This window comes from Muntiacus reevesi, chromosome 5 (genome assembly GCF_963930625.1).
Source record: "Muntiacus reevesi chromosome 5, mMunRee1.1, whole genome shotgun sequence".
Taxonomy (NCBI): Eukaryota; Metazoa; Chordata; class Mammalia; order Artiodactyla; family Cervidae; genus Muntiacus; species Muntiacus reevesi.
Genome location: NC_089253.1, coordinates 118513161 through 118530736, shown reverse-complemented (window position 1 = coordinate 118530736; position 17576 = coordinate 118513161). Strand labels below are relative to the sequence as shown.

The 17576-nt window shown below is 47.8% G+C and overlaps 1 protein-coding gene across 4 annotated transcripts in view; it reads right to left on the bottom strand.

The window, feature by feature from the left end:
- The window catches only part of LAMB3 (laminin subunit beta 3), a 42183-nt gene that overhangs the window by 21578 nt on the left and 3029 nt on the right, over positions 1 to 17576 (bottom strand). For all 4 annotated transcript variants that reach the window (XM_065936285.1, XM_065936287.1, XM_065936286.1 and 1 more), the window contains 2 exons: positions 4247 to 4361; positions 3651 to 3724 (listed from right to left, as the gene is read on the bottom strand). In XM_065936285.1, coding sequence (XP_065792357.1) covers positions 3651 to 3724; positions 4247 to 4361 — 189 coding nt within the window. The remainder of the gene's footprint in view (positions 1 to 3650; positions 3725 to 4246; positions 4362 to 17576) is intronic.

The following is a 17576-nucleotide window of genomic DNA, read 5'->3' as shown; positions in this document are numbered from 1 at the left end:
TCAAGCCCAGCTTCTGCCCAGGCTCTTCAAGCCACACCCCCACACTTCACCTGCAGGGTTATCTGATCACATCACTCCCTGCATGAGACCCTTCAACGGGTCTGCACTGACCTACTTCTGCCCTCAGTGATTCCATCCATTTCTCACGACTTTCTGTGTCCTCTTTATGCTGACAGCTCCCAGCTAGGAATGCTTCTTTGGGTTCATAAATCCAACATCCACACAAACATAACTTCCTTTCTCAAATGTAAAATGGGCTGTGACTCTTCTCTCCTCAAAACCTCCCAATGGCTTTCCCACTCTGTTTCTTTCCAAGCTTTATTGAGATATTATGGCTATGCAATATGTCAGTTTAAGGTGTATCAAATGTGATGATTTGATAGTCATATATGTTACAGAATGATTATTACAATAAGGTGAGTTAACACGTCTATCCTCTTACATAATAATCTTTTTCTGGGTCACGATAACATTTCAGGTCTACTCTCTTAATGACTTCCAGGTGTCTAGTACAGTGTTAATAATTATAATTGTCACTACGTTGTCCATTAGATCTTCAGAACTTATTCATCTTATACCTGGACCTTTATATCCTATGAGGAGCACCCCCCATCTCCCCCTCCCTCCAGCCCCTGGCAACCACCATCTTCTTCTCTACATTGGTGAGTTCAGGTTTTTAAGATTCCCTATATATGTGAAGACACGTGGTATTCGTCTTTCCGTCTGTCTCAGTTCACTTAGCAGAATGCCCTCAAAGTCCATTCATGCTGTCACAAGATCTCCCTCCTTCTTCATGGCTGAATATTCTAGTCTCTGTGTGTGTGTGTGTGTGTGTGTACACATGTGTATCTGTATATGGATGTGTGTGTACGTGACATTTTCTTTACTCATTCATTCACTGATAGACACTTAGGTTGTTTTCATCTCCTGGTTATTGTGAATAATACTGTAATGAACATGGGCATTACAGACACCTCTTTGAGACAGTGACTTCATTTTCTTCCAATATACAACCGGAAGTGGGGTTGCAGGATCATCTGGTAAACTTTTTTTTAATAACTTTTTGAGGAACTTTCATACTGCTTTCCACAGTGGCTGCACCAACCTACATTCCCTCTAAGAGTAAACAAGTGTTCCCTTTTCTCCACATCCTTACCAACACTTACCTCATCTTTTTTCTTTTGACCCATGCCACATGGCTTGTGGGATGTTCCCCGACTACAGGGATTAAACCCGGGCCATGGCCGTGAAAGGCTCAATCCTAACCGCTACCCCACCAGGGGACCCCCTGATCTTTTTGATGCTAGCCATCCTGGCAGGTGTGACGTGACACCTCACTGTGGTTCTCACTTGCTTTTCCCTGATGGTTAACGATGCTGAGCTTCTTTTCATGGACCCGTTGGCCCTCCTTGTGTCCTCTTTGGAGGATTATCTGTCCAAGTCCTCTGCTCACTCTTCTTGAATAAATCTGAACTCCTGACCATGCCACTGTGCACCTCCATCTCCTCAAGCCCGCAGTCACAGCCCGTCTGCTCCCTCCTCAGAGCCTTTGTTCACGTGGCTTCCTTGGCCTGGAGTACTCCTCTCCCCGGGTGGGTTCTTTCTTTTGTTCTCCGCTAAATGTCACTTCCTCACAGAGATCTTTTTATACCCACCTAACCTGCGATCTTCTGCCCACACTCTGCCCACCCACCACATCATTTCCTATTCTGGGATCTCATTTGCTGCCGTCGTAAAAGTCACCACAATTTCCCATTACTTATTTGTTGGTTTCCTGTTTTGTTTTTATTTTTCTCCCACCAGACCAGGGTTTCCCAACCTTGGCACTGTTAATATCTGGAGTTGGATAATGCCTTGTCATGGGGACCGTCCTCATCATTATAGGATGGTTAGCAGTACCCCTGACCTCCACTCACTAGATGTCAACAGCATGCCCAAAGCTGTACCAACCACACATTGGTCTACAAGTGGCCAGATATAAGCTGGCTGAGAACCACGACAGTAAATCACAGGCATCCCCTATCTAGCTGGTTCACAGCTGTACCCCCAGCATCCGGCACATAATAGTCATTCAGTACATTTGTTGAATGAATACATGACTTTCATCCACTCTCCGTCTCCCCATTTACATCTGTAAACTCGTCTCTCAGTCTGTAGCCTCCCACATCCTTGCCGCTCACCACCGTATACACATTTGCCCTTCCAGACCCTGTGTGCATCCTTCTGCCCCCTCCCCCAGTTATATACGTTCTTGCCTCTTGCTTCTTAATCTTTGTACTTTGCTATTCTCTTTGCCTGGAATGAATTTAACCTTCACCTGGCTATTACCGGCCTAAGAAGTTTCATCTTCCCGTGGGTGTCTTCACCAAAGACAGATCAAGCTGGGTGGCCCCTTGCCAAGGTCCCTAGTACTTCTTCCTACTAATGTCAGAACACACGTCCCACTGTCCTGCTATTGGTTCTTTGTCTTCCCTATACATACCAAAGCAATTTGAGGATTGTGATCTAGTTTTATTCAGCTTTTTAATAGAATATAATCTATGTTCAATATGTGTGTAGCAAGAATGGACAAATAAATGAATGGGTGATGACAAAGCAATGAGACTATGAGTATCTATCCAAATGAATGTTGCCCTTCAAAGTTGTCACCATTAGAGACTGAGTATCTATTCAAATGGCTCTAGCATTTCTCAAAATACTTGAGACCTATTCTTGAGGCCTCCTAGGTGACTCAGAAGGTAAAGAATATATCTGCAATGCAGGAGACCCTGCATTTTCCCTGGGTCAGGAAGACCCCCTGGAGAAGGGAATGGCAACCCATCCAGTATTCTTGCCTGGAGAATTCCATGGACAGAGGAACCTGATGGGCTACAGTCCATGGAGTTGCAAAGAGTTGGACATGACTGAGCAACTAACACTTCCCTTTTTATCATTCTTGAGGTGAGGTTCTTAAAGCAACTTCCTCAGTCATGTAGGATATTAGGTCCTATTGCTTTACATTCACAGCTCAGTATTACCTATCCTGATCATCTATTCTCATCAATCAAGCTTTATTTATTAAATATTTGACTATTTCTATAGAAAGAATAAAATCAAATCTCTGTAAAGGAAAAGAAAAGACCCGGTCACTAATGAATGAAAATGTGCCCTCCAAAAGGCATATCTCCAAAGACTAGCTCAAAGCAAAACCTGAGAAGTAATAGCACTGAATGAGCTGATGACTCTGAAAGCACATCTCACATGTGGCTTGGCCAGTTCCTTGCTATTGGTTAAACTCAATCTCATCAGTAAAGTTATTAAAACAGAGTATACCAAGAATACACAACTGTGTAAGTGGCCACTACACAACTGTATAAGTCGAATTGGTCTTGGAAGAGCTGAATTAATTGGATGGGCTAAGGGTGGGGGTGCAGAAAGGTAGAGGATAGCAGTGGGCCTGGAGGTGCCCCTGATCTTCCGGAAGTGGTACCTCTGCTGTCACCGTGATATAGGCTCAGGGTTAAGCCTTGCCCCAACATGAGGAAGGTACGCAGCATGTGGTACCATCACCACCAGCCTGGAGAGACAAGGACTCTGGGCTCCCCATCAGTCCAAGCCCACATGGCCCAGAGGCGCCCCCTCTCATCCACTGCCATACCCAGGAAGCACACCTTAAAATCCATCATGATGTCCTGAAGCTGGAATTTCCTGTCCAGGTCCAGCTGCAGAAAGACGGGGCTCACATCTGGAAAGACACAAAAGCCAGGAACTTTAGAGCAGAGACCATCTACCTTCCCAGGCTCTGGGAAATCAGAAACCCTCTAACTGATTTCCCCATTTCCCTCTCAAAGGGGCGTGGTACCAGTACGTTTCTACTCACATCACCTATTCAAAATCCCATGTCTTCTCGGCCACATTTCCTTCCCACTGTCACTTGATGTCTTTAAAACCTTTAGACTTTCAACTCCTCAGCCCAACACACATCTGTTCCCAAAGCCCAGTGCCTTCAGCAAGCCCACTGCGAGTAAGTAGGATGGAATGAAGGCATTTCTCTCCCTTCTTACCTTTTCATTAACCTCCAGTAAGTTCTTCTACCTACAACATCTGAAAGGCCTCAAATACAAAGACAGAAGGTTCTGCTCATCAACCACCCATGTCCCACCACCATAAGAGAGACACGGGAAAACCCAAAGGGCCCCAGGGCACCCTCCACATCCTATGGGAGCCCGACATGCATGGGCTCCTGGAGGCGGTGGCAGGCGCTTACCATTCTGTGACTGCCACCAGCGCGTGGGGCCCGAGGATGAAACCACATTCTCCACTCGGTGACCGTTGTAATTGTGAGCCAACCTGGAGTCACACTTGCAGCACTTCATCTGCCACTGCAGAAGACACCAGAGACTCAGAGGCGGGGTCTTTGTATACTGGGACTTCTCCCGCCGAAGAATGGATGCTTTTGAACTGTGGTGTTAGAGAAGACTCTTGAGAGTCCCTTGGACTGCAAGGAGATCCAACCAGTCCATCCTAAAGGAGATCAGTCCTGAATATTCATTAGTAGGACTGATGTTGAAGCTGAAACTCCAGTACTTTGACCACTTGATGCAAAGAGCTGACTCATTAGAAAAGACCCTGATGCTGGGAAAAATTGAAGGCAGGAGGAGAAGGGGACAACAGAGGATGAGATGGTTGGATGGCATCCCTGACTCAATGGACATGAGTTGGAGTAAACTCCGGGAGTTGGTGTTGGACAGAGAGGCCTGGCATGCTACAGTCTCTGGGGTCGCAAAGAGTCAGACACAACTGAGTGACTGAACTGAACTGAACTGACTCACAGGAGAGAAGCCCAGGGTGTCCGGCCAGATGGAGCTCTGTAGGCAGGTGTGCCAAAGTCAGGAAGGCAGAAGAAGTCTGCAGCCCTGGGGCTGAAGGCAGAGTATCTTCCCCATGAAGATCTGGGTTAAAGTGGGCAGCCAAGGAGGAAACAGCCTCACCAGGGAAGTTCCCCAAAACACCACCTTCCCTGGTCTGCCCATGCCCTGGAGTGAGACAAGAAAGAACTGAACACCACAGGCTCCAGGGCAGGGCAGAGATCATCAAGGAAAAGAACACAGCCAGAGGACTGGCCCTTGTTCTTTCAGCTTGTCCATAGTGCGTCAATGTGCATACATTTGCATATGTTTGCATATGTTTGCCCTGGAGCATGCGTGCACACACACCCCACTGAGACACCATGACCTTGCCTAGGTTCTTCATGCAACACACATGAAACCTGTTTTCTCTGAGTAACCACGGTCCCAAACCTCATGTCCAGCAGAAAGAACACTTTTCAGAGGTCTCCAGATTGACACACATGTTAAAGCAAGGCTTGGACGAGAACCTCCCTGAATGGCAAGTCCTTCTGGGCAGAGGTGACTGTACCTCCCCACACCCCCTGCCTCTGTTTCCTCTAAGCCTCCACCCGCCAGAACCAGGAGGAAGCTCAGGCAGCCATCTCTGAGGCCTTGCGGCCTCTGAACCTCGGTCCCATCCAGGGAAGGCCCTAAGCTGGGGAGGCTGATCCATCAGAATGGGTGATGTCTGCTGAACCTGTGAAGCTGACAGCTCAGTCCCGAAGGGAAGAGTTAACATGCTGAGCCTGTGCCTTGAGTTACAGAAACTCTCCACCCAACACTGCTCTTCCCCCAGCGCCACTGAACAAAGCCTGGAACAGTGGACGATGCTGGAGGGGAGCCAGGAGTCCTGGCTCTGTGAGCCTCTGCTTCCCACCCCACTCTCCAGCTCCCGCCACCAATCTGCAAAACAAGAGGATTTTCCCCTTCCTGGTGCTTGGAGGTGTCTTCATCACTTCCCAAAGTGCTTTATTAAACAATAATTTTGGTATGATATAAATGAATCTATTTATAAAATGGAAATGGACTCACAGACAGAGAAAGTAGAATTATGGTTACCAAAGAGGAAAGGTGTGGCGGTGGGGAGGGTTAAATTAGGAGTTTGGGATTAGCAGATACAGACTATTACATATAAAACAGATAAACAACAAGGTCCTGCTGTGTAGCACAGGGAACTATATTCAATACCCTGTGATAAACTGTAATGAAAGAGAATTTTAAATGATTACTAAATACTTAAAAAAATATTGTGGGGAGATGTTTAGTGCTCACATAATGACTGGCACGCATGCCTTATATAAAACAGCAACCACTGTCCATCTTTTGCCGGGCTACATTGTTCTTCATAGTAATATCTCCACTTGACATACTGTTCATTTCTTGTCCATGCATTTGCTCACAGTATTAACTTGCCCTCTGCCTTCCCCTGTTAGAATGTAGACTCCACGAGGGCAGAACTTACTTTCCTTTCTGCTGTATCCCAGTTGCTCAGCAAAGTGCCCAGCACTTAGTAGGCCCTCTGTAAAAACTTTTGGAATGAATAGTAAATGCTCAGGAAAGGCTAGCACTTTCATTCATATTATTACTCGACCCTCCCTTCCTGGAAGTTTAAAGAGAGGGGTGAGGGGGTGAGGAGGAGACCGAAATCAATATGAAACGACCAGAGTCCCTACCACATGCTAGGTACTGGATCAAGTGTTTCAGTGCAATAACCTATTTAAGCCTGACAACCACCCTACGTGTAATATTATCCCCATTGCAGGTGTGAGAAGGCTGAAGCTCCAAGAGGCTCTGTGACTTTCCCGTTGACTGATGGCCAGTGCTGGCACCAGCACCAGACAGGGTCCCTCCCACGCCCTTCTCTTCTTTTCCTCTCCCCTCTCTCCTCCCCGCCATCCTTCCCTCTCTGCCATCCTCTGATCTCCACTAGGAAGCCACCTGCGTGCACCAACATCTCGGGAAGGAAGCACGGCCAAGCGTGACCATCTCTGTCTCACCCACGGGGCTTGATCCGACCCTGAGGCTGACCACAGCAGAGAAAATGCTCTGGGAAGAAAGCTGGTTTGTCAGGCTAACCTCACTCAGTTAGCACAGAGACTGCAGGAATGTCAGTGGCTAAAACAAACACCTGAGCACTTAAAATAATCCTTTCTGGGCAAAAGCTGCCTCTTGCTGGCATCTGAGTCTCCCCCAGGATCCTATTCTGGTCCCTGGCGGCAGGCACGCCCTTCTCCCCACTCTGCCCGGCCTCTCTGAGGCAAACTTCTCCACCCCCACATCCCCTGTCTGCACTCAGCACATGGCCCGCGGAGAGACGAGGGCCAGCCGCCTTCCGGTGACCTGTCATCCAAGATCCTCCGGGCTTGCTGGGAACGGATCCCAGCCTGTTCTCTGGCCAAGAGAGTGCCAGAAACAAGGCTCTTTTTTTCCCTGGGCCATGGGACACAGGACCTAGAACAGCTCAACCTGGGACTCGGGAAATGCCCTTGATATTCTCAAATGATGAAATATTATGTAACTTTTGAAAAGACTGTTGACAGAAAGATTTTAATTGCATGGTGGAAATGCTTACAATGTTTTATGAAAAAAAAATATAATGTTTTATGAAAAAAGTTGGGCATAAGCTTGTATATACATCATGATCACAAATACACGTTTTTTAAGGAATCAGTAGGCAGAAGGCAGTGCACCAATATATCAGGCTGAACCAAATGAATGGCTGGTATTCAGCTATCTTAACCTACAAAAATGGCACTGCATACGGCTTAACCTAATTACCTCTGGGAAATGGGATTACAGGTAACTTTTTTTTCTTGGTTATTTTTTAATAATTTTTGATGCCTTGAATATATACTAACATTTATATCCAGGCCTTGTTTTAAACAAACTCAGAAGGCCCAGGATACTCAGCATGGGCTTGCTGCCCTGCCTCCCCCCTGTCTTCCCAGTCAGTCTGGGGTATCCCAGGGCCCCGCCACCTGCCTCCACACCCACAGACAGTGACAGATGGGTCAGATGACCTCATGAGCTGAACACCTACGTGCCTTCATCACAGTAACCTAGCTAAAGGAGGGACTTATCTCAAGCCTCAGACACAGGCTAAGCCACCAGGCTTGGGACAGGTATTTTATGCAGCTCTGCTTGTCAACCAGCCAGAGGGATGGAGGCCCGAATTAGGGCGGCCTATGGCACAAGCCCACCTGGAGACAAGCTGCCAATTCCTTCTCTTTCTGGGCCTCAGTCTCCCTTTCTATTTTATTCCTGTATGTCTACATGCAGTACATGTGTGTGAGTGTGTGTGTGTGTGTGTGTGTGTGTGTGTGTGTGTGTGTGTGTGTGAGAAAGAGAGAGAGATTCTCAACACAAGCCCCTTCCCCTCGTGTGTGTTCCATGCCTCTGTCTCTCCCGGAGATGGAAGCTCCCAGCCGCAGCTGCCTCCCTCTCGGGGGTCATTTGGCCAGCACTCGCCTGGCCGGGCTACCTCGGAGACGCAGCGCTATTATCCATTCAGCCTGTCAGGCCTCCAGCCAGCTTGGCTCCTACTCATTCTCCGTCTGGAAAGGCTGGGCCTCTTCCCTTATCCCGGAGCTTTCTAGAAGCTCAGCAGTCTGGCTGGAAGACAAACCAGAGGACTACGGGAGGGCAAAGGAGACAGCGGGAGCCTCAGTCACAGTGGAGAGGGTGGAACAAGGAAGGCAAGACAAATCAAAGCTCTGTGTCTTAGCAGAAAAGGGAGCAAATTCTGGAAGGAAATGGGAAAACAGGCTCTGCTTAGCCATGGCCCAGCTCCCTCCCCCGAGCTAGTCAGAGACGACCTATGTCCATTTAAGGAGCTGAAGTCAGGGTCATGGCTGTCAGCCAGGGCCGAAAGAAAGACAGCCGGGATCCCAAAAAAAAAAAATGCAGCTGCCTACAAGACATTCCCTCCACTTCAGCTCCCTCATTGGTAAAGTGCAGGGGTGGGATGAGATAATGAAGCTCCTTCTTGCTCTAACATGCTATTAGAATTCTCCCCAGCTCCAGCTTATCTGCTCAGAGGTTAAAGACACTCCAAACAAGAATGCAAAGGAAGTAAGAGAAAAATAAGACATTGGCCAAACATGGTGCTGGAGTAGCACTCTTCCCAGCAAAGTGAGCAGGGAAAGAAGGGACCCTGAAGGCCTTGATCAGCAAGGTCTCCACCAGACTCCCTCTGCGATCCATGTGCGTGTGTGTGCGTGCTCAGTCATGGCTGACTCTCTGCGACCCCATGGACCGTAGCCCAGCAGGTTCCTCTATCCATGGGACTTCCCAGGTAAGAATGCTGGAGGGGGCTGCTATTTTTCTACTCCAGGAGATCTTACCGACCCAGGGATCAAACCGGCGTCTCCTGAGTCTCCTACTTGGCAGGCAGATTCTTTGCCACTGAGCCACCTGGGAAGCTCCTGTGATCCACAAGCCTCATCATTTATATGTCAATGGATATTGCCACAAAAGGTGAAAAACCAGGGCCTGTTTTGGGGCCAGGTGGGAGTTGAACCCCAGTGCTATGAAGCACTGTTATGAACTAACATCTTGACCAAAACCTTAACTCAGTACAGCTCTTATCTCCATCGAAACCAAGTTCAGAAAGCCCAGTTCTGAAGCTGATGACCAAAATGATGAATACCACAACACTCCAAAATTACACTGCATGAGTATAATAGCTGAGAAAAGAAGAGAAGCTAAAGGCAAAGGAGAAAAGGGAAGATATATCCATCTGAATACAGAGTTCCAAAGCATAGCAAGGAGAGATAAGAAAGCCTTCCTCGGTGACCAGTGCAAAGAAACAGAGGAAAACAATAGAATGGGAAAGACTAGAGATCTCTTCAAGAAAATCAGTGATACCAAGGGAATATTTCATGCAAAGATGGGCACAATAAAGGACAGAAATGGTATGGACCTAACAGAAGCAGAAGATACTAAGAAAAGGTGGCAAAAATATGCAGAAGAACTATACCAAAAAGATCTTCGTGACCTAGATAACCATGATGGTGTGATCACTCACCTAGAGCCAGACATCTGGGAATGCGAAGTCAAGTGGGCCTTAGGAAGCATCACTATGAACAAAGCTAGTGGAGGTGATGGAATTCCAGTTGAGCTATTTCAAATCCTAAAAGATGATTCTGTGAAAGCACTGCACTCAATATACCAGCAAATTTGGAAAACTCAGCAATGGCCATGGGACTGGAAAAGGTTAGTTTCATTCCAGTCCCAAAGAAAGGCAATGCCAAAGAATGTTCAAACTACCACAGATTTGCACTTATCTCACACACTAGCAAAGTAATGCTCAAAATTCTTCAAGCCAGGTTTCAACAATATATGAACCGTGAACTTCCAGATATTCAAGATGATTTTAGAAAAGGCAGAGGAACCACAGATCAAATTGCCAATATCCACTGGATCATCAAAAAAGCAAGAGAGTTCCAGAAAAACATCTACTTCTGTTTCATTGACTACGCCAAAGCCTTTGACTGTGTGGATCACAACAAACTGTGGGAAATTCTTCAAGAGATGGGAATACCAGACCACCTGACTTGCCTATTGAGAAATCTGTATGCAGGTCAAGAAGCAGCAGTTAGAACTGGACATGGAACAACAGACTGGTTCTAAATTGGGAAAGGAGTACATCAAGGCTGTATATTGTCACCCTGCTTACTTAACTTATATGCAGAGTACATCATGTGAAATACCAGGCTGAATGAAGCACAAGCTGGAATCAAGACTGATGGAAGAAATATCAATAACCTGAGATACACAGATGATACCACCCTTACGGCAGAAAGTGAAGAAGAACTAAAGAGCCTCTTGATGAAAATGAAAGAGGAGAGTGATAAAGTTAGCTTAAAACTCAACATTCAGGAAAAAAACTAAGATCATGGCATCCGGTCCCATCACTTCATGGCAAATAGGTGGGGAAACAATGGAAACAGTGGCTGACTTTATTTTTCTGGGCTCCAAAATAACTGCAGATGGTGACAACAGCCATGAAATTAAAAGACACTTGCTCCTTGGAAGAAAAGCTATGACCAACCTAGGCAGCATATTAAAAAGCAGAGACATCACTTTGCCAACAAAGGTTCGTCTAGTCAAGTCTGTGGTTTTTCCAGTAGTCATGTATGGACGTGAGAGTTGGGCCATAAAGAAAGCTGAGTGCCGAAGAATTGATGTTTTTGAACTGTGGTGTTGGAGAAGGCTCTTGAAAGTCCCTTGGACTGCAAGGACATCCAACCAGTCCATCCTAAAGGAAATCAGTCCTGAATATTCATTGGAAGGACTGATGCTGAAGATGAAACTCCATTACTTTGGCCACCTGATGCAAAGAGCTGACTCATTGTAAAAGACCTGACCCTGGGACAGATTGAAGGCAGGAGGAGAAGGGGACAACAGAGGATGAGATGGTTGGATGGCATCGCCGACTCGATGGATATGAGTTTGAGTAAGCTCTGGGAATTGGTGATAGACAGGGAAACCTGGTATGCTACAGTGCATGGGGTCTCAAAGAGTCAGACACGACAGAGCAACCAAACTGAACTGAGGCTCTGACCTGAGCATGATACATACATTATCTCATTTTATCCTTCCAAAATCTCTGAGGTAGGCATATTGGATCAAAAGTGGGTATCTTCATTTGACAGATTAGGAAGGCAAGTCCCAGAGAAGCTAAGAAATGTGTCCAAATCCACAGGACTAGGAAGAGAAGAAGCAGGGATTCTGCTCCTGGGCGCTCTGTCTCCAAACCTTCTCATCCTGTAGGGCTTCAAGGGACACAGCAGTCACGTGACAACCATGGGACACTGCAGGGACTAGAGTTGGTCTTCAGGATGCTCCTTCTCTTCCCCCCTAGTAAGGGCAGCCTCACCCCCCGCCCAGACTTCTCCAGAAACAGAGGTCCCCTCCTAGACCTGAGTGCAGATAGTTGGTTCGCATGCCTGGACCTCTGAAAGTTCTACGATTGACAGTGATTCCTTTTGCCGCTAAGGGCAAAGAAGCAAGGCACTGCCCAGAGAGCTTCTAGGAACCTGATTCAAGAAGCAACGGTGTGAGAAGCCAGGCCAACAAAGTTGTGAGGCTACCCAAGTTTGTGTCCAGGTTTCCATCTCACCTTTCTACTCTCTTCCCTCCTTTTAATTCCACAAGACACACTCCCCAGTCCAAAAGAACCAGGACCCCCAAATTTCACATTCCACAACCCAAGTTTTGCTTCCCTCTGATAGCAACTCTTTCCACCAGTGGCCTTTTTCATTTTCTGCTATCTCTTCTAAACTTACTCATTCTTGGTCTCATTCTCTTGGGACCCTTTGCAAAAGCCACAGCTAATTTTCTGATAAGCAAACCCTTGTTGAAATATAAATGATGATAGATTAATATGACACCTTTCCCAAGGGCATCTAGATTTTAAACAAAGAACTCAACGATGTTTCATCCAAATGAAGATTCGCAATGGCAGGAGCTTTGAAAGTTTCAGATCTGCTAAGATCTCCTAGGAAACAGGAGAGCAGATATTTTGGTCAGAGACAGGCTCAAAATCCTCTGTGAGCAGAGGACAAGGACCGACCTCAGGACGGATATGAACACATTCTCACATTCTGTGTGTACACGTTAGCCATGCCAGAGGTCAAGAAAACAGATGTCTGTCAAACACAGAAAGGCAATGGTTGTTGGGTGTGTGCCTGTGGGTTTGAGTGTACTTATGTGGGGGGGTTGTGTGTGTGTATGTTAAGAGGAAGGGATGTCAACTGGATACTGCTCCTCAGCTTGTTTCCAAGAGATAAAAATGACAGCTGTTTGGCTTACACAGCTAATTAACCTGAGGAATGCACTGTTTAAGACTGTTATTAAGGCAGCTGGATAATTAAGTTTTCCCCGAGAAAGGGGGGGGTGGGGGTGGGGGATAAATAAAGCATTTAAGGGAACAGACACAACATTGGAGGAGACTTTGTCAGGAGCAGAAATCAGGGCTGGAAAGCTTCCAGGCAAAACCCCGCTGGTTCCAAAGCAGCGTGCACCAGCCCAGAAATAACTGAAGGTCGTGGCTCAGCCCCTGCCAGGGCCCACCTGGCAGAGATCACGGCTGACCCTCGGGGTCACATGCAGCCCAGCCAGAAGCCTGGCAGGCATGTGAGAGCTGAACCAACAAAGGCTGACTCCCTTATTTCATGAATGAGGAAATGGCGGTCTAGACAGAAGCCATGACCTTCTCAAGGTCACGTTCCTCTTCTAAGTGTCAGAGGCAGGACCAGACCTAGAAAGTCTTCACTCCTCATCGGACGACTTCACTAACCACGACTGCCTCCGGGTTCTCCAGCAGCCAGACTGAAAATCAGATGCGAGGTGGTCAGTGGGCTGGCCCAAGGGCAAGTTAACTTCAATAATTATGCAACTGCACATCCTGATCCGAGAAGAAGTGCTCAGGAGAATGCCTGACAGGTGGGGCGGCCTCTGCATGCAGACACAGGTCAGTGGGAGAGGGGCTGGGACATGCAGCCTCTTCCAGACACCAGGCTCGTGGTCACTTGGCTCCTTTTTTTATGTGGTCTGCACAGCAACCCTGGAGGAGGGCATGGCAACCTACTCCAGTATTCTTGCCTGGAGAATGCCATGGACAGAGGAGCCTGGCAGGCTGTAGTCCACGGGGTTGCAAAGAGTTGGACAGGATGGAAGGAACTCAGCATGCACAAACACAACAATTCACTGAAGAGGGTGCTGCCACTGCTCCTACTTTTCAAATGAGGAATGAAGGCTTGGGGAAAGCACAGAAGGAAATGAGGGTATGGAGACATCACAGACATTTTCATCCATGCCTTGGGCTTTAGGGGGAAACGGTACAGTGAATTTACTCAGAGATTACCTAGGAGCTGGAAGAGAGAGCGCCAGGGGATAGGGTGGGACTTCCGCCTCAGGCTGTTTCGGTAAAGACCAGCCTGGGTTGAAGTCCGGACAGTTAATGGGTAGTCGAGGCAGGGAGACCCGGAAGAGCAAAGCTGGGCAGGGGTGGGGGGACAAGGCAAAGCTGCCCGAGCCCTAAGTCCATTGTCAAGGCTGCAGCACAGACACAAAGGCCAACAGGATTAAGCCAGAGACAAAATCAGGCAGAAGAGGAGACGGGCCAACGGGCCAAGACTGACCCCGGAGAAAGCAGCCATACTCTGAGATCAGGAGCTGGGAGAGGCCACTTTGGAACTGGAAGGCGTCCCCACTGCCCCTGAGTCTCCCCAGGCTTGGCAGGGGGCAGCGAGCAATGCTAAAATGTCCAAGAGTCATAAATCCCTAGTGCACTTGCATTTATGCCACACTGGAAGGCAGGCAGGCCGCAGGGCGATTTTACTGGACTCAGGGCCACCATGTCACCCCTGCATGAAACTAGGACAGAGGCACTGACCAGGGGCTTTGACTTAAGTAAGGTGCCTATGTGGGCCTAGGAGCTGGCAGAGAGGGATGGGGAGGTCGGGGTTGAGGGGCAGGCCTTAGCAAGCAGCTTTGTACCATGCCACCCTCCTCTCCAGCTGGGCCTGGCCACTGCACCATCATCTCTAGCCACTCAGAAAACTCAGTTCGTATGCATTTCCATCAGAAGTCTGGGGGATCCCAGCACACACCCAGACGTTCCCATGGGGATAGGGATAATAGGAGCTACCTCATGGAACACTGTGAAAATTAACTGAGGTAATTTATATAAAACTCTCAGTCTAATGCCTGAGACATAATATGTGCTTAATAAACTATAGCGTTACTGTAATACCGTTTACTGATAAAAATAAACTTAAAAATCGAAATGAGAACTCATCAGAGTTATATCTGGATTCCTGATTTTCATCACACAGCCACCCGTGTACCCAGGGAGGGTTCAGGGTCCACCCGGACAGAGGAGTATCAGTGCCTTAACAGAAGTCTTCATTGCTGGCAACCCATGGCCTCTGGGAGGTGAGGCTGGGAAGAGAGAAGGAAAGAGAAATTAGACAAGGCAGAGAGGAGGCAGGTGCGGGAGAGAAGCTGGTTCTCCGTGGTCAGCTCACTCCCAAAGAAACCTGGAGCAAAGAGCAACACGAAAGACCATTGAGCTAATATTTGTTCACGGAAGAGGAACGCGAGGCTTAGAGGGGGTGATCTTCTGCCTAAGATCACACCATGAGTTAGACTCTGGGCTACACACTGCACTCAAGATGCCCTATCCTCTTCTCTTCTGAGAGGTTCCATGGTTCCATTTATTCCCCCTGGTAGACGAGGGGAAGAAAGAACCAATCAATGCATCTCAACTTTCACAGCAGCAAAATAGCTGAGATTTACCCATCCCCTGGGTTGCAAAAGTCTAGACTTCTCTCCTGCAAGCCCCATGCGTTCTCCAACTGCTGCTTAAGAGCAGGGAAGCCAGCTGGCTCCCTGGGGCACTTGAGAGAGGCAGGGGGCGGGACAGGATGGAGTGTGGCCTAGAGGGAGGCAGGCTGTCCAGGCCGGGCTGGCACTGAGGGACATTCCTCGGCTCTCTGCCTGATTCCCATCCCTGAAGGTGGCTCAGTCCAAAGAGAGGACCCAGCAGAGGACACCCTGAACATTTCAGACATGGCTCAGTGGTACAAAATTGGACGGTGAGTGGGCAGGGGGCAGCTGGACTCATTCTGTTGTCTGGAGAGCTCCCTACTGCGAGATCTCCTGATGTCTGTGAAGTAATCCAGGCCCACGGGGAGGACTCGCCTGATGCTGGCCGTCTTACCCAACACTGTCAGATGGGCTTTCCCACATCCAAGTGGGTGAGGTGCAAAAACCACAGCCATCTCCGCGCAACACATCCAAAGCCAGGACCCAGTACCATCTATGACTACCAGTGGCCAAGAGGACACGGGAGAGGAGAGCAGTGAGGCCAGAGGTGGGATCAGATACCACCGGCATGGTCCTGAGGACAGGGAACGTCTAGAAAGAGGAAACCACAGACACCCCAAACCTCCTTTGTGGCCACCGGCCTCTCTCACTCCCTTTCCCGCTCTGTCTTTTTCATCCCAAAGACGCAGAGACTCAAGGGAAAATGACTCCTTCACTCTTTCCTTTGTCCAAATATGTGAATTGAGGGCCAAAAAAATGACCAAACGAGACAGGCAGCTGGGAAATAAGAAATCACTGGGCGATTTCCACCTTGGGCAACACGAGGAGCAAGGAAAGCCCTCAAACTTACTGAAGGGAAAAGAAAACCAAAGTTCCTACCAGAAAGATCCAGAAGCCAAGGAGAAAAATCACAGTGGCTCTTTGGAAAACAAATCAGTTGCTTAAATAAGCAAAGCGTTCCAATGCCTGGATTTGCTCAGTGGGGTTCCTTATCAGCTGAACCGCTGAACCATCCTGCCGACCCCAAGGCACTTTGCCTCTACCTCACTGATCTGTGTCCTTTAATGGCAATTCGAATATTTTCCCAGGGGGAAGGATAAATTAATAGGTTGGGGTTAACAGATACACACTATTGTGTATAAAATAGATACCCAACAAGGATTTAGTATATAACACAGGGAACTATGTCCTTAAAATAACCTATAATGGAAAAGAAACTAAAAAAAGAATATAACTGAATCACTTTGCTATAACCCAAAACTAACACAACATTTTAAAGCAACTATCCTTCAAAAAAATTTTTTTATTAATTTGCATTGGAGTATAGATTGATGCTTTTGATCTGTGGTGTTGGAAAAGACTCTTGAGAGTCCCTTGGACTGCAAGGAGATCTAGCTAGTCCATCCTAAAGCAGATCAGCCCTGGGTGTTCATTGGAAGGACTGATGCTGAAGCTGAAACTCCAATACTTTGGCCACCTGATGCGAAGAGTTGACTCATTGGAAAAGACCCTGATGCTGGGAGGGATTGGGGGCAGGAGGAGAAGGGGACGACAGAGGGTGAGATGGTTGGATGGCATCACCGACTCGATGGGCATGAGTTTGAGTAAACTCCGGGAGTTGGTGATGGACAGGGAGGCCTGGCATGCTGCGATTCATGGGATCACAAAGAGTTGGACACGACAGAGCGACTGAACTGAACTGAACCGATAGTTGCTTTACGGCATTGTGTTAGTTTCTGCTACGGAGCAAAGTGAATCAGCTATATTAACACACACACACACATCCCCTCTTTTTTGGATTTCCTTCCCATTTGGGTCACCACAGAACACTGAAGAGTTCCTTGTGCTATACAGTCGGTTCTCACCAGTTACCTGCTTTATACACAGTAGGGTATATATGTCAATCTCAAGCTCCTAATCCATCCCACACACCAAAAAAAAAAAAAAAAAAAAATTTTAATTAAAAGGAAATTCTGCAAAAAAACAAAGAAAAGAAAGTCACCCACTTCGCCCAGGGTGGTGAAACATGCAGACCAAACATGCAGAGACTGGAGGTAAACAAGTTGGCTCTTCACACATGACAATTAGAAAACCTAGAAGGATCATCTCCAACCTACAATCATACAGTCTTCTGGTAGCTCCAGCCACACCCTTACCCCAGCACGGGCAGAAGAGAAGGCAGCAGAGAGTGGCCGGGGCGCAGCTCAGTTCTCGCTTTGGCAAGAAGACAAGCCGTGCACACATCTCAGCATCTGTCAGTCACCAGCCTTGACTCCATCCATCAGAGATGGCCCCTCACCCCCCACACACCTAAAGGATCTGTACCGATCTACTGCTTATGCCCCAGATTTGAGTGACTATCCTGCTCAGGCC